This window comes from Natator depressus, chromosome 1 (genome assembly GCF_965152275.1).
Source record: "Natator depressus isolate rNatDep1 chromosome 1, rNatDep2.hap1, whole genome shotgun sequence".
Lineage (NCBI taxonomy): Eukaryota > Metazoa > Chordata > Testudines > Cheloniidae > Natator > Natator depressus.
In genome coordinates this window covers 201958661-201980481 of record NC_134234.1, presented here as the reverse complement: position 1 = coordinate 201980481, position 21821 = coordinate 201958661, and the positions used below count along the sequence as shown (strand labels likewise).

Genomic DNA, 21821 nt, shown 5'->3' with positions numbered 1-21821 from the left:
CATTGATCACTACCCGTTGAGCCCGACGATCTAGCCAGCTTTCTATCCACCTTCTTATAGTCCATTTATCCAGCCCACACTACTTTAACTTGCTGGCAAGAATACTGTGGGAGACCGTATCAAAAGCTTTACTAAAGTCAAGGAATAACAGTCCACTGCTTTCCCCTCATCCACAGAGCCAGTTATCTCATCACAAAAGGCAATTAGATTAGTCAGGCATGACTTGCCCTTGGTGAATCCATGCTGACTGTTCCTGATCACTTTCCTCTCCTCTAAGTGCTTCAGAATTGATTCCTTGAGCACCTGCTACATGATTTTTCCAGGGACTGAGGTGAGGCTGACTGGCCTGTAGTTCCCTGGATCCTCCTCCTTCCCTTTTTTAAAGATGGGCACTACATTAGCCTTTTTCCAGTCATTTGGGACTTCCCCCGATCGCCATGAGTCTTCAAAGATAATGGCCAATGGCTCTGCAATCATATCCGCCAACTCCTTTAGCACTCTCGGATGCAGTGCATCCGGCCCCATGGACTTGTGCTCATCCAGCTTTTCTAAATAGTCCCGAACCACTTCTTTCTCCACAGAGGGCTGGTCACCTCCTCCCCATGCTGTGCTGCCCAGTGCAGTAGTCTGGGAGCTGATCTTGTTCGTGAAGACAGAGGCAAAAAAAGCATTGAGTACATTAGCTTTTTTTACATCCTCTGTCACGAGGTTGCCTCCCTCATTCAGTAAGGGGCCCACGCTTTCCTTGACTTTCTTCTTGTTGCTAACATACCTGAAGAAACCCTTCTTACTCTTAACATCTCTTGCTAGCTGCAACTCCAGGTGTGATTTGGCCTTCCTGATTTCACTCCTGCATGCCTGAGCGATATTTTTATACTCCTTCCTGGTCATTTGTCCAATCTTGTAAGCTTCTTTTCTGTGTTTAAGATCAGCAAGGATTTCACTGTTAAGCCAAGCTGGTCACCTGCCATATTTACTATTCTTTCTTTCTACACATCAGGACAGTTTGTCCCTGTAACCTCAATAAGGATTCTTTAAAATACCGCCAGCTCTCCTGGACTCCTTTCCCCCTCATGTTATTCTCCCAGGGGATCCTGCCCATCAGTTCCCTGAGGGAGTCAAAGTCTGTTTTTCTGAAGTCCAGGGTCCGTATTCTGCTGCTTTCCTTTCTTCCTTGTGTCAGGATCCTGAACTCAACCATCTCATGGTCACTGCCTCCCAGGTTCCCATCCACTTTTGCTTCCCCTACTAATTCTTCCCGGTTTGTGAGCAGCAGGTCAAGAAGAGCTCCGCCCCAGTTGGTTCCTCCAGCACTTGCACCAGGAAATTGTCCCCTACACTTTCCAAAAACTTCTTGGATTGTCTGTGCACCGCTGTATTGCTCTCCCAGGAGATATCAGGGTGATTGAAGTCTCCCATGAGAACCAGGGCCTGCGATCTAGTAACTTCTGTTAGTTGCCGGAAGAAAGCCTCGTCCACCTCATCCACCTGGTCTGGTGGTCTATAGCAGACTCCCACCACGACATCACCCTTGTTGCTCAGGCTTCTAAACTTAATCCAGAGACTCTCAGGTTTTTCTGCAGTTTCATACTGGAGCTCTGAGCAGTCATACTGCTCTCTTACATACAATGCAACTCCCCGACCGTTTCTGCCCTGCCTGTCCTTCCTGAACAGTTTATACCCATCCATGACAGTACTCCAGTCATGTGAGTTATCCCACCAAGTCTCTGTTATTCAATCGCATCATAATTCCTTGACTGTGCTAGGACTTCCAGTTCTCCCTGCTTGTTTCCCAGGCTTCTTGCATTTATGTATAGGCACTTAAGGTAACTCGCTGATCATCCCGCTTTCTCAGTATGAGGCAGAAGCCCTCCCCTCTTGCGCTCTCCTGCTCGTGTTTCCTCCCGGTATCCCACTTCCCCACTTACCTCAGGTCTCCTTCCCCCGGTGAGCCTACTTTAAAGCCCTCCTCACTAGGTTAGCCAGCCTGCTTGCAAAGATGCTCTTCCCTCTCTTCGTTAGGTGGAGCCCGTCCCTGCCTAGCACTCCTTCTTGGAACACCATCCCATGGTCAAAGAATCCAAAGCCTTCTCTGCGACACCACCTGCGCAGCCATTCATTGACTTCCATGATTCAACGGTCTCTACCCAGGCCTTTTCCTTCCACAGGGAGGATGGACGAGAACACCACTTGCACCTCAAACACCTTTATCCTTCTTCCCAGAGCCACATAGTCTGCAGTGAGCCGCTCAAGGTTATTCTTGGCAGTATCATTGGTGCCCACGCGGAGAAGTAGGAAGGGGTAGCGATCCGAGGGCTTATAATCACTTAAAAAAAATATATCTTTTTTAGTTAATAAACTTATATTTGCTTGGTCTAAAACCAGTGTGTGGGAGTCATAACTGGGGGCAGAAAGTTGTGTATATTCCTCTCCACATTGAGGGAGGGGGCGAATTTCATGAGCTTAGGCTGTACAGTTCTCTGCGCAGTGCAAGACAGTATAATTTTGGCTTTACCCTCCAGAGGGGGGTGTGTGCAGTTGAGTAATTGGGAAGTTCCCTAGCTGAAGCCTTCCCATGCAGAACTGATCACAGCATCTGTATGTTTCTGAAGATGGGTGTGTCCCTACCTGTATGTGTGCTGGTGAAGGTGCAGACTGGAGCCTGGAAGAGGGCTTGACAGGCTGGTCACAGCAGTACAGTGTAAAGGGAACCCAGGCTGGTGGGTCAGGTGAGCTCAGTGACACCCCAGTTCCAGGTGGCACCCCATGGGGAACCCATCACAGGTATGATACGTAAGGCTGCATGTCTGTCACGGAGGTCATGGAAGTCATGGATTCAGCCCCTAGGCCAGCAGCAGCAGTTTGGGTGTGTGGGAGGGGGCTCAGGGCAGGAGGGTACACTTACTGGGGGGGAAGGGGGGCCCGCGAGAGGGAGGGGTGGGAAGGGGGAGGGTGGCTCCCTGGCTCTCACTGGCATAGGCAGAAGAGGGGCTAGGAGGTGCCATGCATTGGCATGCCCACAGGCCCCACCCCCACAGCTCCCATTGGCTACGGTTCCTGGCCAATGGGAGCTGCACCTGCAGAGCCAGCACCTGTGGTGGGAGCAGCAATTGGAGCCCCCCGGCCACAACTGCGGGGACATGTGGAGCCCGGCAGGGAGCCTGCGACTCCTGCCAATCCTCCCCCACTCCCCCCGAGCACCAGCAACGCTCCCCCCAGCACCAGCGGGGTCCCAAGCATCCCCTCACCCCCAAGTTTTAGTTAGGGGTATATAGTAAAGTCATGGACAGGTCACGGGCTATGAATGTTTCTTTACTGCCTGGGACCTGTCCATGACTTTCACTAAAAATACCTGTGACTAAAATCTAGCCTTCATGATACATAAAGATCGGAACAGATGATTTCAGAAATGCTTGGAACCTCTGGATCCACAGGTTTTGGAACGAATTTTAAATAAGTGCCTGCTAAATTCATGTTTCAGAGTAACAGCCATGTTAGTCTGTATTCGCAAAAAGAAAAGGAGTACTTGTGGCACCTTAGAGACTAACCAATTTATTTGAGCATAAGCTTTCGTGAGCTACAGCTCACTTCATCGGATGCATACTGTGGAAAGTACAGAAGATCTTTTTATACACACAAACCATGAAAAAATGGGTGTTTACCACTACAAAAGGTTTTCTCTCCCCCCACCCCACTCTCCTGCTGGTAATAGCTTATCTAAAGTGATCACTCTCCTTACAATGTGTATGATAATCAAGGTGGGCCACTTCCAGCACAAATCCAGGGTTTAGCAAGAACGTCGGGGGGGGGGGGGGGGGGGAATAGGTTACCTTGCTAAATTCATGCATTCAAGTTCTTGGCTATGAAATTTTTCCACAAACACTGATTTGTGCACACAAATTGAGTAGATGTCAAATGCAAAATCAAATTTGGGGGAGAAAAAAAAGTGTGAGTTGCCTAAAATGGAACTCCAGAAACTTGAATGTACCGTTTCAGGCAAATTGAGAAGCCAGGCAAGTTCATTTTGAAAAATTTGACCCTTTAGATGCAACTGTTAAAAAAAAAATCAGTTAAGTTTTAAGTCTCACTCACTTTCATTTGTGAAAAAATTCTAAATCAAGATAGGAGAAGTTAACACAGTATTAGACTATGACCAGGCATAAAGGCACAATGTTTTATCACCAATATATACAATCTCACAACTTTCTCCCCCACCAAAAAAGACAAGCCTTATTTACAGATGTGCTCAGGGGAACTCCCAAAACAAACAGTTTTTCTCCCCAATTCAACATTTATTTGTTCCCATATTTACGCAAAGCTGACATATGTTAAGTTTGATGAAGTCTCAAATTGATGATTTGTTTAAGATCGTTTGTTCAGATTCTCCACAGTGCCAAGTTCTTTCCGGACACAAGAGAATGGAGTGCTCCCCATATCCTCACCCAATCACCACCACCACGCATGTCAAGGAGCTTACGACACTTCCTCAGGCAGATCTACACTGGCCTGAGCCTATTATGGAGTACACTGGGGGCTGTATAGTCTACACCATCTAGCAATGGACTCTCAAAGGCCTCAACCCTGCCTTCCTGACAGACCCCTTTGCCCGAGTCAGGTGGGAGGGGATGCAGAAGCAAGAAAGCTCCACCCCACAGAGGGAATTGTCACCTGGTCAGAGTTGGCAGTTTCCAGTTCCTTTCTGCCAGAAGAAAATCTGACCATTTATTTTTATACAAGTACCTCAGGTCACTATACCATACATAATATATGTAATTCCCATCACCCTGATTTCTCATTCTGTTCAGGGCCTACTGCAAGACTCAGGCTCAGGGATTTTAAGTATCTCAGGTCTCTACACAAATATCCACATCTAGAAATATGACACTTAGCTACGAATTTTAATTTGCATGTATCTAGTGAGAGTGAAGCCAGTTGTGGCTGCCTCTCTCTTCTCCATTAAGATATTAAGGTTAAACCGCAAACCTCACATTTCAAGGAATAAACTGATCACATCATTCCTTCCCTTTCCCCATCCATTTCCAGAACTACATGTTTGTTGAGGCAATTTATATGAAGGGATTCATCTCTAGCATTAGCCACAGACAGAGTGGGGATAAGAACTACTAAAGAGAGTACAACAATCTCATCTGATATTGCAAATCCTACAAGCCAGCTTGGGTTTTAACTTTGCCTATCCAGGGTTTTAGGAGAGGCTCACCACCATAGTATCTGAGCATCTGAAAGTGGTCAGGCTGTTGCAGCGTATAGGCCAGTTCATGAAATCATTACATGGCTAAAACACAGACTGAAACAAATGGTGGGAGTTTTGCCTACATAAGGGCTACATCCTGCTGTCCTTCACCATGTATGGAGGATCATGATACTATATTGACATGTCCTCCATGTTGATTATATTTTACAGATCTTGAATCATACACAGTTTATCCTATTTCCCCCATCCCTGCAAACATCTGATACATCAGAGCTAAGCAAGATATAAAGATAAAGAAATAAAAATGTAAGTGCAGACAAACCAGTGAAGGGATGAAGGGAGCAATAATCCCACCAACCCGGGAAAACATGGAGCAGGAACCCATTCCAACGTTCCTAAAGAAAAATACAGGCATTAATCAATGGTATTTGCAGGAGAGGAATTAAGGAATTTTTTAAAAGGATGTCCGCAATAAGAAAATTCTTGGTCATGGTACTATGCCTATGACAAAGTTTGTTGGCAAGGGAGGTATTGGAATGCTGCTAAAAGCATTCCAATAATGGAATTGTACACAGTGCTGAAGAACAGAGACCCTGTTCACAAACAGAGTTTCAGGCATTAGTGTAGCTGCCACAGCAGAGACAAAGCCACTGTGAACTGTGATTTGGACTAGTGCACATTAACCTTTCTTGAAATTGGGGATAAATGGCACTAATCCAAATCACACCACATATCAGATTTGCGTGTCTACACTACGGGTGCACTGTATGAGCTACAGTGGCTGGCTGGCTACCAATGGCTGTACCTGGGGGAACCACCAGTACAAAGTGCATCTATACGCTACATTCATCTGTCCACTCTCCTACAACGAGTATGTGGCTCCACTACTCCCTATTGGATCAAATGTCAGAGCTGCTCAAGTGTTTGTGAATGATCAAGTTGCACTAAACAATTGCAGCCTCCTGAAGGTATAAGCCCCAACATCACTGGCTACACTAGCATGAATACTTAATGGAGTTGTCTTATATTTACCCAGCACCTGGCAGATTTCGGATGATACTGCTATAAGGCCCTATGACTAATCACACAAGTTTTCCTTTAATTAAGGGAAAGTCTCTATGAGAAGGTGCCGTTAACAGGACAAAAATAAAAGTGGAAGAAATAAGGATTAGGGAGATGGGCAAGAGAAACCACCACCACAAAGTGAATTCAGATTACCTGATCACTGTAGGATAAAGCTCTGACGTGTAGATATAAACAATGTTAAATGCTGCACTGATTGTCAGTTTCCCCAGTAAAGACAAAGAACGGCTGTTCACAACTGCAAACACTCCTGTGGCTGATAAAGAAAGTGTGACCCTTGTAAGGATCCATAGCATACAGAAATGTCCTTTAGTAATCACTTCAGTAACAAACGGAATGAAAGGGAATCTGCTGAAGAGTCTGTTATGCTGACAATATCTGTTGGAGGTGCACACATTAATTATATGTGGCTTCAATAGGGCTCTTAAAGCTCAGAAGAATTCAAGAGATCCATCCTTCAGGCAACAGTGGCAAAAAAGTCACCTATCTGATTTTGTAAGATGAGGAGGGAAAATGCACCCATTTTCTTTAGCTATACTGTCAGATTGCACAAAGAGAAAGAACATCTTCCTTTGAACACCCTGTGAAATGTATTTTAGAATTAAGTTTTACATTGAAAAAAAGAGACTTTCAAATCTGGCCTACAATTTTTTGGGGGGGGGAGGGGGGAAGAGGATGGAGAATAATTTAACATCTAATGTCAGTCCAGGTGTTCCTATTAAATTAAGAAATCCAGTAGATATAGTTTGTTTAAATTACGATAGCTCCCAGGACCAAAGCATGAGAGCCAGAAAAAGCAAAGTAAGTTTTTCTCATTGACCAAATTATGAAAAACAGTGAAGTTCACTTTCGTACTTAAATTCTGTTTTTAAATTGTTATAATAGGCGTTAGAAGTAAAAGAGAAGGAGACTGGTTTGAACATTTTAATGACAATTTCTAAACATTTTCTGAGAGTACCGTTGGCAAAAGCAATAAATGTTGAAGAGTAGAATTTGTACTATTGGTAAGCTGGTGCAAAGGACAACAGAAAATTTTTTCAAAAGTTCTTAAGTGACTTAGTATCTAGGTGACTTTCAGTGGGGCTTTGGTTCTTATGTGATGGGTGATCTAAAATTGCCTCATTAGAAAAAAAGATAGGAACTGCCATATAGGATCAGATCAGTGGCCCACCTAGCCCAGTATCCTGTTTGACATTAGCCAGTACCAGATGCTTCAGAGGAAAGTGTTAAAATCCTATACAAAGGATAATGACAAAAGACCCAGTTTCTATTTCAACCCAGGCAGTTAGTGATTGACATATACCCTGAACTTTGAGTTCTATCCCTTTAAAACAATTACATTCACCATTGTCTAGTGTAACAATAGATATTCATCCATATAAATGTTTAATCCTTTTAAAAATCCTGCTAGGTTCAATGGTCTAAAGCCTTTGACTAATGCTATGTAATACAAGTATGAAGTATCATTAATTTTATGTGCCTAGCTTTGAAAGGAAGGAGAAGGTTTCTATATCTGTGTACAATAGTTGAAAAACAACCTAGCATTGGACCTTTATATGGCTTCCTGAAATAAATTAAAAATTAGGGCTGTCGATTAATTGCAGTTAACTCATGCGATTAACTCAAAAAAATTAATCGTGATTGCAAAAATTAGTCACGATTAATCCCACTGTTAAACAACAGAATACCAATTGAAATGTATTAAATATTTTTGGATGTTTTTCTACATTTTCAAATATATTGATTTCTATTACAACACAGAACACAAAATGTACAGTGCTCACTTTATATTAGTTTTATTACAAATATTTGCACTGTAAAAAGGATAAACAAAAGAAATAGCATTTTTCAATTCACTTCATACAAGTACCGTATTGCAATCTCTTTAGTGTGAAAGTGTAACTTACAAATGTAGAATTATGTACAAAAAATAACTGCACTCCAGCCGGGGAACAGGCTTGGGGTAGCGCTTACCTCATGCGGCTCCTTGAAGCAGCAGCATGTCCCCGCTCTGGCTCCTATGTTTGGGGCAGCCAAGGGGTTCCACTCCACACACTACCCCCGTCCCAAGCGCTGCCCCCGCAGCTCCCGTTGGCTGGGAACCGCGGCCAATGGGAGCTGCAGAGGCGGCGCCTGTGGACTGGGAAGAATACAGCAGAGCAGCAGGGCCGCACCTCCGCGTAGGAGCCGGAAGGGGGGCATGCAATTGCTTCCGGGAGCTGCTTGAGGTAAACCTCACCCCAAGCCTGCATCCGAGCCCCCTCCTGCACTCTGAACCCTTTGGTCCAAGCCCAGAGCACCCTCCTGCACCCCAAACCCCCCATCCCCAGCCTAGAGCCCGCACCTCCAGCTGGAGCCCTCACCCCTCCTGCACCCTACCCCCTCCCGCCCCAGCCTGGAGCCCCTTCCTGCACCCTGAACTCCTCATTTCTGGCCCCACCCCAGAGCCCGCACCCCCAGCCGGAGTTCTCACCCCCTCCTGCACCCCAACCCCAATTTTGTGAGCATTCATGGCCCGCCATACAATTTCTATACCGAGATGTGGCCCTCCGGCCAAAAAGTTTGCCCACCCCTGGCGTAAGGTACATTTCCCCAATTCCTAGTATAAAGCAGAGGCCGCAATATGTTGGTATGGTGATTAACAGCACAGGACTGGTGGCCTGGAAATGGGTTCCATTCCAAACTCTTTCCCCAACTCATCACTAAGCCTTCAGAAAACCAAATTCCCCCTTACTATGCCTCAGTTTCCCCAGATGTACAATGGAGATAATAATTACCTACATCATGTCAATGTTATGAACCTAATGTTTGTGAAATCCTTAGATCCTGAGTTGGAGGGGGTTATATACATGCACAATACTACTATAAAATCCTAAAAAGGCATTTACCTTTCTTTTCTGGAAGAAACATGACAATAAGACAGGCCAGTCCTCCAAGGAACAGGAACGCTGCCAATGCCCGTTTTCGGCCAAACCTAATGGGGTCCCCAAAAAGGATAATACTTAACTTTTCTATTCCATTTTTCATCCAAGGACTTCAATGCACTGAGCAATCTAAAGTCACCCAACACCACTCTACTCACATGGCATAAATTACTGAAAATCTCCTGCAGAGTCTTTACTTTCTTACTCTTTAAATTTTCAAACAGAAATCTCTGGTCCTCTCATAGTATGGTCAGTGCATGAGCCTGTCAAGGATGCACTACGTAGTGCAGATTGTAAATCACTAAGAAATCTCCAGACAGACTGGCTGACTATTCCTATCTTTTTAATTTGTCTCCCATTGTGTGTGTGTGTACGCGCACACGTGAGGGGGGTTAAAGAGAGAAGAGGGGGCACAGAATGGGCGCATGCAGGAGGAGCTATTCCTCAAACACAGAAGGAAAAGGGAGAAAAGCCACCTATTAATAAAGTTCTGAGATGAGCTCTACTGAAAGAGAGAAAGAATGGAGTATTGCACGTCAAACATAGGCTAGATGGCCCAGTGTTCAGTAAGGTTGCCAGTCCTCCAGGACTGTCCTGGAGTCTCCAGAAATTAAAAATTAATCTTTAATTAAAAAGATTATGTCATGTGATCTAACCTCCAGGAATATAGCCAACCAAAACTGGAAACCCTATCGGTCAGCCCTATGAGGCATAATGCACATACACCAAGATGGGAGCTGCCCCCAAGACAGCACTCTAGTTCCAAAAGAATTCATCTTGGAGTGGCATAGAAAGTATTATGGGATTCTTCACTGTGGTGTCACAACATCAGAAGTCTGAAGAATGCCATCTTGTGTTAGTAGAGAGTCAGAGCAGCTAGACACTACAGAATTCTCCTCGAGAGCTTCAGTTTAATCTGTGTGCCAGAACTAGAGTATTATTTACTGCTTGGGAGTGGTTAGGAAAGATTGCTTTCTCTTTCATGAAAATTTATTAATTTTTTTACATAATTCATTCCCCCAGGAGGCCAGAGTAGGTTGGGACTGTTAATACTTCCTATAACATGACTAAACTGATAATACGCTAAGGGCAAACTGGTGTCCAGGAAAATTACCTCTGGAAAAAAATTAGATATTGAGCTTCATTCTATTTAATACTTACCATTTTTGGTTAATCAAGTAGATACAGATTGGGTAGGCAGGTATCTCTATCAGCCCAGAGAGAGCCAAGTTGGCATAAATACTTCCACCTAAGTCACCTGCATTGAGAGTTAGACCATAGTATACCAAGCTGCACACAAACCTGGGGGAGGGGGGGGGGGGAGGAGGAGGAGGAGGAGGAGAAGAGAAAGAAAAAACAAGTATAAGACTTTGAAACTGAACAATCTTTATTGGAACCTTTCACAAAAGGAGGACACACTGAATTTTTGAAGTACATGCACAAGCACGTACAATTTCTACTACTTCGGTTCCCAGTTTCAGAAAGTAGTCAATTAACTCATTTTGGTCATCACTCAAGAGAAAGTCTGTGTGTTACTTATCACTAGAACTTGCTCAGAACATCAGCTCAGTTACTGTTCACAGAAGGAGTTGACACTGCAAACAAGTGAAGTGAACGATGACATGAACAATCTTTTCCAGATGCATTAGCAGGCAACCTGAATTGCTGGAAAATAGAAAGACAGTTAAAAATGTCTATCCCACATAGGAACTTGATGTCATCAAGAGGACTCCCAGGTGACCAGTCCAGGACCTCTGTCTTTTCCCTTCCAGGTGTCTTCAGTTTTCTGGAAGGTGACAGGCTGTTTTGTCCCATTTCTGCTGGGTGGTCCAACCTGGTTGCTCTTTTTGGAGATGTTGGCATGGACCAATCAGATGCTGACCCATACGTTTGCTGAAGATTCAAAATGTCCAACCACAAAAAGTTGTTTTTGCTCCACCATCCAGTCAGGGAACAAGGCATTACCTTTCAGCTCTTGCAACTGGGGCTGGAATTTTCCTCTCTTTATGCAACACATCTCATCAGCTCAGCTTGTGAAAGGTAAGTTAGGCTATAGCTGTTGGTACAGCCATCTTGGGACATACGCTGAACACCAGCTTGTTTGCTCCAGTCAGCAACTTACTTCCACAAGTAGTTTTCCCTGGGCCCCTCTGAGGTGCATCCCTTGGCCAACTTTGCAGTTATGCTTGCTCAAGTTGCGGTTTCACCATCAACACTCTGCTAGCTCCTGAAACATCCACTTTAAAGTTCCTATAGTGTACACAAAGGCCCTCCATATTCTTTGATAATCTTTAAAATAGTTCTAGCAGTCCATTATACAACAAAGTCACTTCAAGAGCTGTTCTCCAGCAAGCTGGAACCACTGTATAAATCTTCCATGGTACGTATAGCTGAGCTGTATTGCTGATTGCATTATTGATCAAACAGTTACATTTCTCATTATTCCACTCTATGATCAAGTGTCCTTATAACATACTATTTGGTTTCAACTCCTCATTAACTTTTCTCAGCACAGGTTAGATAATATTACTAACCTGATAGCATAAGCATGCTTGATTACAAACCTCTTCACTTTATCACTAAAGTGAAAGTAAATAATATGAACGTAACCACCTTCTTTGTCTACCATGGGCAATCCAGAGGTAAACCTGGTCATTAAAGTTTACAATAGTTTGCCCAAGGCTGCATCACTTATAGTTAAGGCCAAGATTTTGTCACGGATATTTTTAGTAAAAGTCACGGACAGGTCACGGGCAAAAATTCACAGAAGCCTGTGACTTTTACTGTCACATCTGTGACTTTTACTAAAAATATCCATGACAAAATGGGGAGCTCAGCTGTGGAGTCCCCACACCGCCCGCAGCGGTTAGGTAGCTGTGGGGGCCCGCTCAGAGCTCCGGAAGCCCCCACCGCCTGCAGCGGGCAGGAGCTCTAGTGTGCTCCGGGGTACCCCCTGCCACTCAGTAGCTGTAGGATAACGGTGGACTGTTCATTTAGCTGGTAGAAGTCATGATGGGGCTGCTTCAGAACTCTCTGGATGCTAATGCCATCCTCACTGTGGCCAGCTGTGCACTGCAGTGTGTGTTTGCCAAGCGAAAGGAGAATCATTTCGCCAACAGTGAACTCAAGACACTACTGGATTGCAGGAACATTAAAAGCTACCAGAAAGTGCACCTATCATTACTGGGGTGGAATCCCCACAAGCAAGGGAAATAATTTTTTCTTAGGAATCTATTGTATCAGACTATGCACGTTTAAGCACATACTATTTGATATTTGAAACCGTTCTACCTGAATTTCTAAAGTACCAATCACCTGTCTGTCTAGACATCATCACATTCATAAATCAGTTTTTCTTTTCTGCTTACAAAACAAATTGGCCTTACAAAATACATTTGTTAGTGGCTGCCCAGATCTTTAAGAGAGCAGATGACACTATTATTATATGGAAAGTTTCAAAAACCTGTTTAATAACTTACTTTACTTTTCTTACCCTGTTTATCCCAGGATATTTGCATTAAAACATCTTAAATATAAAGATAATGTCTCCTTTTGCTGATTATTCCTCACCTGAAGTTAGAAACCCCAATCCCAAGAAACCCCAACCAATAAAAATCTACTCTAACAAAAGTCAACCTAAAAAAGGTTAATGAAATCTAAGAAGTCAAGAACAAAACCCTACTCCAATCAGAATTACTACCCTGAAAAGGGAGTAGTGCCAAAGACTCCATGAAGTCCACTTTTACATGGAAGGTACTCTGATACCCTGGTGATGGGCAGCGGTATAAACCACTAAGACAGACAGACAACTGGTTGCTGTCATGGCAGTATTACAAAAGGAAGATTGTTTATTTTAAAAATAGAAAAAGTATTAGCTAGTGGTTTGTACAGGGGACTGAGAATTGGAGACCTGGATTTTATTCCTGAAAATGCCATTACTTCATGTAACCCCTCAGCTTTTCCATTTGAAAATGTGATCTTACCCAAATTTGAGCAGATCCTGCAAAGAATGTACACATATGTTTAACCTTAAGTGTGTACATCTTTGCAGGACCAGGGCTTTTGTAAAGAGTTTTACGATCCTTTTATGAAGTGCTAGATATTTATTTTTTAAAGCAGCTCTCTGAACAGGGCAATATCTTGAATACTAGAATAAAACGGGCTTACTATCCAAAGGGACCAAATAATTTGGGCACTAAAAAAGAATCAGACTAAAAACCCAACAACCCTGGGCCAAAGAACTAGGACATGACCAATCTCAGCAATTTTGGAGGGCTGTAGGGAAAGAGTTCTCAACTACTTTTGAGATTCTTGGATGAAAAGTATCATAAAAGTGTCAAGATGAAGTACCTCAGGCCTAGATTATTAAAATGACATCAGGTGAAGAATAAGCACCAAGAGTTAAGGAACTCAAACAAAGATTCTGTTCCATGCACAATGCCCATAGTAATAAAGAGGCTGAAAGCATGACGAGCTGTCTCTCAACACGTTTTTCAAATACTTTAAAAAGAGCTGAACTTAAAAAGAAGTGCAAATACCAGATGAACATCATGATCAAAGTGCGCCCCAAAAGGATCTTGTATCGGAACAGGTCCAAGAAACTGCTGGTCTCTCTGTGACTCCTGTCAGCTGGGAGCTTTAGTGAAAAAGTACATTTCTGCTTGCAGTTCCTCTTTGCAATGAGATAGAGGGCATTTTCTGCTTCTCTCAGCCGACCTTGTGAGTATAACCAGCGGGGGGATTCAGGAATGAATCTGAAACAGAGATTTCATTGAGGCTTTAGGGCCCTACTCTTATAGAGGATTGGATTTGCCTGTTTGGAATAAAGCTGAAGGACATTTCAATGTCACAGCATGTTTTTTCAAACAACGTTTCACCTCAGTTTTAGAATTCATCTGTAGTTGCAGGTAAACTACACTTTAATAAAAAGTGGGGCGAATAAGAGCATCTTTATTTACCAATTTTCTGAGTATCTAACATGCAACAACTTTGCTCTGTATTTTAAAATTTGACTCAAATGTTAGGAGTCTGCATTAGAGAAATACAGAATTAAGGATGTGTGGATTAAGCAGTTACAGTACACAGGCAGCTGCTGGTTATGAAAAACTAAACTAGTTTAGCTGTCTCACATCTTCTCCCCAACACAGTCCAAAATTCTCTCCTGCAGGCATCAGAATAGTTACTGCAAAACAGCTCTATCACTCCCTATTGGCAGAATCTGATTCGTACAGCTGAGACTGCTGCCTACAAAAATCCTCCTGTGCCTCTTGTTTTCAGTAGCTTATAACTTCCTGAAGCTTTCACCTTTCCAGGTTGTAGTCTCTACCCAAAGTTGATTTTTTTAAACACATATTTAAAGTGATCCAGCCACCTTTGCATAAAAAGTTAGGAGAAAATGTTCCTTTCCTCCTGTCTAACACAGAACATCCTTGCAACCTTTTTTGAACAGCTCTAGGGTCAAACAGCTGGAGGACTGAGATTTGGTACAGAAATTGCACTTACTGTAGAGAGGTACTTTTGAGCAGAGCTTTGAAGTCCTGAGAGGAAAGCATTTATATATTTTATTTTTATTTATTTTGCTTCAGAAAGACAAGCTGAAAGGTTAGGGTGTTTTTAACTAAAGATTTTTAACCTAAAAATATCAGGAATGTCAAGTCAGACTCTTCACTAAGGGAAGAGCAAAGTTCTCATTGGGATCTATATTTTAACACCTCAACTGAAGGTGTGAATGTGTTGCATCTCTAATAAAGGTTTCTTTTATTTAAAATGTCACTGAAGTTAAACAGCAACTAGAAATCCTACTCTTACAAATGCTAAATTTTTGCTCGTGATGTCTTGGCTGGAAGGCTATGACAAATGGACAGCTAGTCACAAGATCCAAAACATGAAAGACAAACCAACAGGAAAAAACAGTGCTTTTGATAAAAACCTTTTAGGCCTCTTTACCCATTATGTAATAAAAGAAGATGGCACCAAACTAAATTTTTCCCTTTTGCACACCTTTAAGAGTGTATGCACAACCTCAGTGCTGTCCCTTGTGTGCATACATTATAATACTGCCCTTGAAACTGAGAAATAGCATGTGACCATATAGTTACATATATGCAGCATCTTGTAGTAAATGTGTAAATCCAGCACATTCAGGTATATGACAAGTGCAGAGTAAGCTGTTCTTAAACATCATACTAGAGAGTAATAAAAATATGGCATATCTAGGCCACTTAAATCTGCAGATATGTCAGCACTGCAATGTAAGGGAGACATGAGATTTCTCTCATACATCACATAGAAGTACCACTATCTTCACCCTAGTGCTCCATTTGATCCTTGGAGAACTCTTTGACCTACTTTCTCAATTCCTACTCTTTTGATGAAGGCCAATGAAACAGTTTTAAAAACAATAACTTACAGAGAGAGGAGAAAGACTACTGTTCCCTCCAGGTTAACCACAACTGCCAGAGTCCTCCAGGAGCGAATGAAGTACCCTAACATAGCATACTGGGCAATTCCCACTGCAAAGAACAGGCCACCAATCGATCCTAACATGTTGGAAACGTAGGGAAAAAAAAGAAATGTTACAAACCATTTCACTACATTGCTCATCCCCATTATGTGCGATCAGAGAGACTAGCACTTTACCAGGAAGGCAGGAAGTATGGACAAAAAGGCTACTTGACTCAAAATCACGGAAAAGAGATCCTTAACAGGGAAGAACTGTTAAAAAACAACAACAAGCAGGAAAAGAACAGGACAAAAGAAAAATGCTACTAAATAATCATTTGGCCTTCCTACAAACTTTTCACCCATCAATTTCAAAACATTATAAACAATTAGATCTTATAACCCCCACATGGCTTGTTGCAACCTCCCACACTCGAAAATAAATACTACTAATTATTGGAAAGATGACATTTCCAACATAAAACTTTAGTTTATAACCTTCATGGTTCATGAGATATTAAGCTTTAAAACTGTCATTGATCCCTTAGCCAAGCACTTCCCTGGAATTAGGCAAAGAGTAAATGTGTCAAGTTCCAGACTCTGGAGAAGTGTAATTTGCAGGCACTGTACTGCATGACAGCTTGTATACTAGCAATGACTACAGTTAAAGGTGTCTAAATATTTCCATTATATGTTCTTTGCAGTGTTGTTGCAGCCACGTTGGACCCTGGATCTGAGAGAGACAAGGTGGATGGGTGAGTTAATATCTTTTGTAGGACCAACTTCTGTTACCTTTTCCAGACCTGAAGACCTCTGAAAAGCTCAAAAACTTGTCTCATCCACCAACAGATGTTGGTCAAAGAAAAGATATTGCCCATCCACCTTGTCTCTCTTCTATTTTAAGTTTATAGGCTGATTTTTATCACAGGGTGATTTTTTTTGGGGCGGTGGGGGGGCAGTTTAAACAAAAGTGGTCCAGCCACTTTTGAGTACAAGGAGAATACAGGAAAAAAAACGGGGGGGGGGGGGGGGAGAAGAAATGGTTTGTTTGATAAAAAAAATTGTGGGCTTTTTTTTGAGTCCTGCTACATCAAAACTGCATGAGGGAGGAAGGAATTGAAATTTGGCAGCCAAACAGCTCCCCTTGAGAAGTGCCTTCCTGGGTCCAAAGTTCTAAGTGAAGGAATGCAATATCATGCATACATGCGTGGCTTGTTCAGCTGTGTAGTGTGCAGAGGAGAGTAACTCAACTAATGTGCATTTGCCAGTGTCCAGTCTTAGTGGTGCAGAAATCTGAAGTGGCCCAAAGTCATTTACTGTGTTCATCTAAGGTGTACATTAAATGTGGCAAGGCTCAGAGACTGTATGATCATGCATATGCACAAGGGAACAGAGTCTGCAACATTAAATTTGGCATTTCTTGGCACAAGTGCTTAAACTGAGATCTCTAGAGCTGAACAGTTTTCTATAAAAGTGTTGCAGCTAAAGCTGTACCTGCCAATGCCCAATAGGCAGTGCCCACACATTCATTCAGTAGAACAAAGGCCACCAGAGACATCCCTCCATTCATCACCCCCACCAAGAAGCGAGAGACTGCAAAGAACTCATATGAGGGGGAGAATCCATTTGCAATGGCAAACAGGATGTCAAGGGCAAAACCTGGAAGACAAAGCGTAAGATTTAATTTCAGAAAAATACCTGAATGAGAAAGACAGCATTTAGCATGAGCATTACTTGACATTCAGTGAAACCTGTTCTAATCAAATCATATTCAAGAGCTACAAAAGTCTGTTGCTTAATGTAGATGATGGGGCAGAATTGTAGTAAGCACACTGGGGCAATCTCTTAAAGGAGACTGCTTTAGAAAGGTGGTGATCTTCACAGGATTTACTGGTTTCAGAGTAGCAGCCCTGTTAGTCTGTATCCGCAAAAAGAAAAGGAGAACTTGTGGCAACTTAGAGACTAACAAATTTATGCATGCATCCGATGAAGTGAGCTGTAGCTCAAAAAAGCTTATGCTCTAATAAATTTGTTAGTTGCTAAGTTGCCACAAGTACTCCTTTTCTTTTTACAGGATTTACTGCACTAGTACCCAACACCAGTTAATAGAGAGCTGTTTTTCCTCTGCAGAAAAGCCACCATCACATTTGACAGTAACCAAGATATCTTGTTAGTAGTTTCAATAGAGAAGCCCAGGACTGAACAGGCCATGAACAGATTTTTCTTCTCATCCCTAGAAGTTCTCTCTCCAGGTCATAACTCCTCCTTGTTGTCAGAAAACAGTTTGGAGGAAGTTTGCACTGCTGTTATCTTCCCTGTATCTGTTCTGTGACTAGAGGGTTTCAGTGTTCGGGGTCAGACACCTTTTACCAGCACCGAGTTAATACAAGACTTAAAAATATGTCATGCTTTTTTTTTTTTTTTTTAAAAAGTGTTAAACTTTAATATATGTCCTGTACATGAAATCCCCCGAACAAATTTATGGTATGAAAATGGTACATGATGTCCATGGGTTTTAAAACTCTGCTAAGTTCACAAATATCCAGCAATGCATGCATGATTTGAGAAGTGATGACAAACTCATCTGGAACTTTTAGGAGTCTTGACAATTAAGTGAGAGGTTAATGAATAATTAATCTCGGATACTCTGAAATTTTAGTTTCATTTTGTGGAACATTCAGGGATCATGAGCATCATGGCAAACAATGTGGGCCCAACTTTTAAGTTTAAGCACATGTGTTGGGGGTCCAAACTTCACAACTGGTTGCTTAAACACTTCAGGCTTTTAAGTGCTGAACTGAGCACACAAATATGGATTATTTGTCCCTAACTTGGGCTCTGTGTGTGTAGTGGAAGATGCAAAATTCATCTCTATGCCTTGGCTTTCCACAAAACTTGGATAACTGCTACTGTGTCTTCTGAGACAGACATGAAGGCACTAACAAGACAATGACATCTCTCCAGTCATTTTGTTAGGGCTGCAGTGGGTTACCTGTGAGATAGACTTTTTTCCTCCCAAAGCGATCTGAGAGCTGGCCAAAAGAGATCACTCCAACAAAGACACCACTGAAGAAAAACGAACTGGCAGCACTGACTTTGTACGATGTGTTCCCAATTAAAAACCACTAGGGAGAAGAAAAAAAGTTTTAGTCAAAGTCCAAGAAGTGAACAGCTTGGGCAGGAAAAATCTTTTAAAAAGAAAACTCCAGCTCAACCTCTACTTCAGTCACCAAAATATCACCCCCCACCCCAAACCCCCTAAAGACTTTGGTCCATTGTACAATTCCTCCCCTCCTCCAAAACAGTAATGCCTTTCACATCTGAAAAGAAGGTTAGGTTCCCCAAGGGAACATTATTTTTTGTTGGCTTTGCTGTTTTTTGTCTATGTACCTTTCATTTATGTACCTGTATGTACATGACCATTATATCTAGGCAACATACACAGAGTTAAGAGTCACAATTTGGGTCCAAAGATGACCCTAGCTCTCCTCATCATGACCTACCTTGTAAGTGAGATCCATTTGGTTGGCTTCTACTTTTCTGCTTTTGTAAGCACTGGCATTTTATTTTTTTTAGAAGAGCAGGCAGTGGGAGGTGGGCGGGGGGGGGGACACGACACGGACTGGGACCAGAACCTTTCCCAAGCACTGTCTCTATTGCACCTGTACTGTGGATAACATGAGTCTCCAGAGCTGTTAATCTAGGCCAGGCATAGTCAAATTATTTTTTTGTGAAGGTTCAAATTTCTTGATCAAGGTATAGTCAAGGTCCATACGCCTCCCCACTTCCCCCGCCAAACATGACCCAAGTGCACCCTAAACACTCAAACCATGTAACAAACAAAAATCTCATGATTTTGGGGTAGGCTAACTCATGATTGAGTTCTTGGGGTTAGCAATACAAAAAGTGAGACTCTAGAAAGGATTTGAATGAGAAGGTGGAGACCTAGAGCATTAGGTGACATTCGGAGTTTATTCCAAGAACAGGATGCAGCATGGAAAGAGGCATTAATGAAGGACTGGGAGAAGGAAACACATGTGGCCTCAAGGCTGACACTGATGGCTAAGAAGGGAAACACTGGGGGAGAGTTGTACAAAGCCTTGAAAGTGAAGATGAGAAGTTTTATCATCTTTAGCAAGAAATTGTTCTGCACATATTCACCTCATACGTCCCCTAATTCCTGAACTCTTCATCAAAATAAAAAAATTACCTCGGTCAACTTTACAATCCATTTTGTTATTATGAACATTTCTACTTGATAACATCCAAGTCTCTTATAGGGCTGGGTTTGTTCTTGGAATTGAAATCAGATCCAGTTTCATTTTTGTAGCAGGTCTATATACTGCAGCCTCTACAAGGCAATAACCTCCAACACAAAGGAATTCCAGAATGAACCTAATAAGTGTTCCATACTGTTCAATGATACTATCTTCTCTTGTGTTCTCTCCACTACAACCATCTTGTTTACCTTTCCCTGTTTATTGCTGCTGTGTTCACTTCCCAATAACAACATCCAGATCCTTTCCCTGACATGTTGGCTGTATGATTGTGCCATTTTCCCCACTCTTGAAACATCTGTGCACTGACCTTCTGAATTCCCTTCTGTCTTCTACTACCCAGATGCTCCAAACACTGTTACATATAGTTTTTCTAGCAGAGCTCAAAAAACTGGTTTGAAGCCCAGTAATGAACAGCCTCATCAGAAGCAGCAAAAGCATGTAATCAAAGCCTACAGAATATTTCAGGAACACCATGAAAATAACTTGATTCGTCTTACTGTATGTGTAATTCTGAATTATCACTTAATGGGTGATATGTGCATGCTGTTATAGTTAGTAACATGGCCATAAGGAATCCAGATGCTTGAGAAAATTAGCTTCTAAAGTTAATTATTGCCATGCATTTTTCAAATGTTTTTTCCCACTGTATGTGGAAACATCTAGAGAACAGGACTCCGATAACATATACACACTCATTTCAATTATCTAAGCAGTTTTTTTTCCTGCAATATCACAAGAATCATATTGTAATTCTTGATATAAATGTTAATTAAGCCCGATAATCATGTGTCTGAGTAAAACTTGATGCTTTCTGAATCAGTCACAGCTCAGGGAATAATTCAGTTACAGCAAATTTGCTCTCTAAATTCACCCAAACGGTTAGAAGAACTTTATTTTAATGTAGTCAAGACATAGTACTTCTTTCCCCTGTATAAGGCCCATTACATCACATCAATTCATGAAATACTTGGTCTGTGAGTTAGTCGATTTTTTTCTAGCATGAATTTGTGACGGCCATGAGTTGTAAAGACACAACAGTGTGCAGATCACCCCAAATAAATGCAGATCATGTCTTTAGACCACTCCATCATGAATTAAAACATTTTACAGAAATTTTTTTAGGCAGTTTTTGTACATTTGACAGTATTTTAATAGAACTATACTTTTCACCTGTAAAGCCAGGTACCACAGTTATTAGGAGTGCAACTGAACAGAACTTAAAAAGGAAAGTTATAACTAATACCTTTTAGCTACCTCATAACTTTAAAGCCTACTACAGCAGAACCTTCCATGCAATAGGACAAGTACTGCATCCCACACTGAAGTCTGAGAATCTCCCCATTCCAGTAGTTTAAAGCTCCAATTTCTAGTATGGCATGGTGTCCAATATCTCATGAGAAACATGATCATTCAGAACTTGTCGACAAGGGTCTAGATTTTGAGAAGAGGTGATATTTTCAGTGCTCATTATGACATGCCTAAAGAAGGAGGCCTTTCACCGTGTGGTTGTTCAGCATCTCTATAAGTCAGGCTCCTTTAAGATGCTGCAAGTTGGGCACCCAAAAATTGCATCACTTTTGAAAAATCTAGGCTAAAACCTTTAGAATACCACAAAGAATCATAGAATATCAGGGTTGGAAGGGACCTCAGGAGGTCATCTAGTCCAACCCCTGCTCAAAGCAGGACCAATCCCCAACTAAATCATCACAGCCAGGGCTTTGTCAAGCCTGACCTTAAAAACTTCTAAGGAAGGAGATTCCACCACCTCCCTAGGTAATGCATTCCAGTGTTTCACCACCCTCCTAAGGAAAAAGGTTTTCCTAATATCCAACCTAAACCTCCCCCACTGCAACTTGAGACCATTACTCCTTGTTCTGTCAT

The 21821-nt window shown here is 42.2% G+C and overlaps 1 protein-coding gene across 2 annotated transcripts in view; it reads right to left on the bottom strand.

Moving 5' to 3' along the window:
- SLC22A15 (solute carrier family 22 member 15) overlaps positions 1–21821 on the bottom strand; it is a 44468-nt gene that overhangs the window by 10009 nt on the left and 12638 nt on the right. For both annotated transcript variants that reach the window (XM_074974450.1, XM_074974460.1), the window contains exons 3-10: positions 18653–18785; positions 17155–17319; positions 15629–15758; positions 13758–13973; positions 10381–10521; positions 9184–9269; positions 6431–6551; positions 5535–5607 (exon numbers count right to left, since the gene is read on the bottom strand). In XM_074974450.1, the coding sequence (XP_074830551.1) occupies positions 5535–5607; positions 6431–6551; positions 9184–9269; positions 10381–10521; positions 13758–13973; positions 15629–15758; positions 17155–17319; positions 18653–18785 (1065 nt within the window). The remainder of the gene's footprint in view (positions 1–5534; positions 5608–6430; positions 6552–9183; positions 9270–10380; positions 10522–13757; positions 13974–15628; positions 15759–17154; positions 17320–18652; positions 18786–21821) is intronic.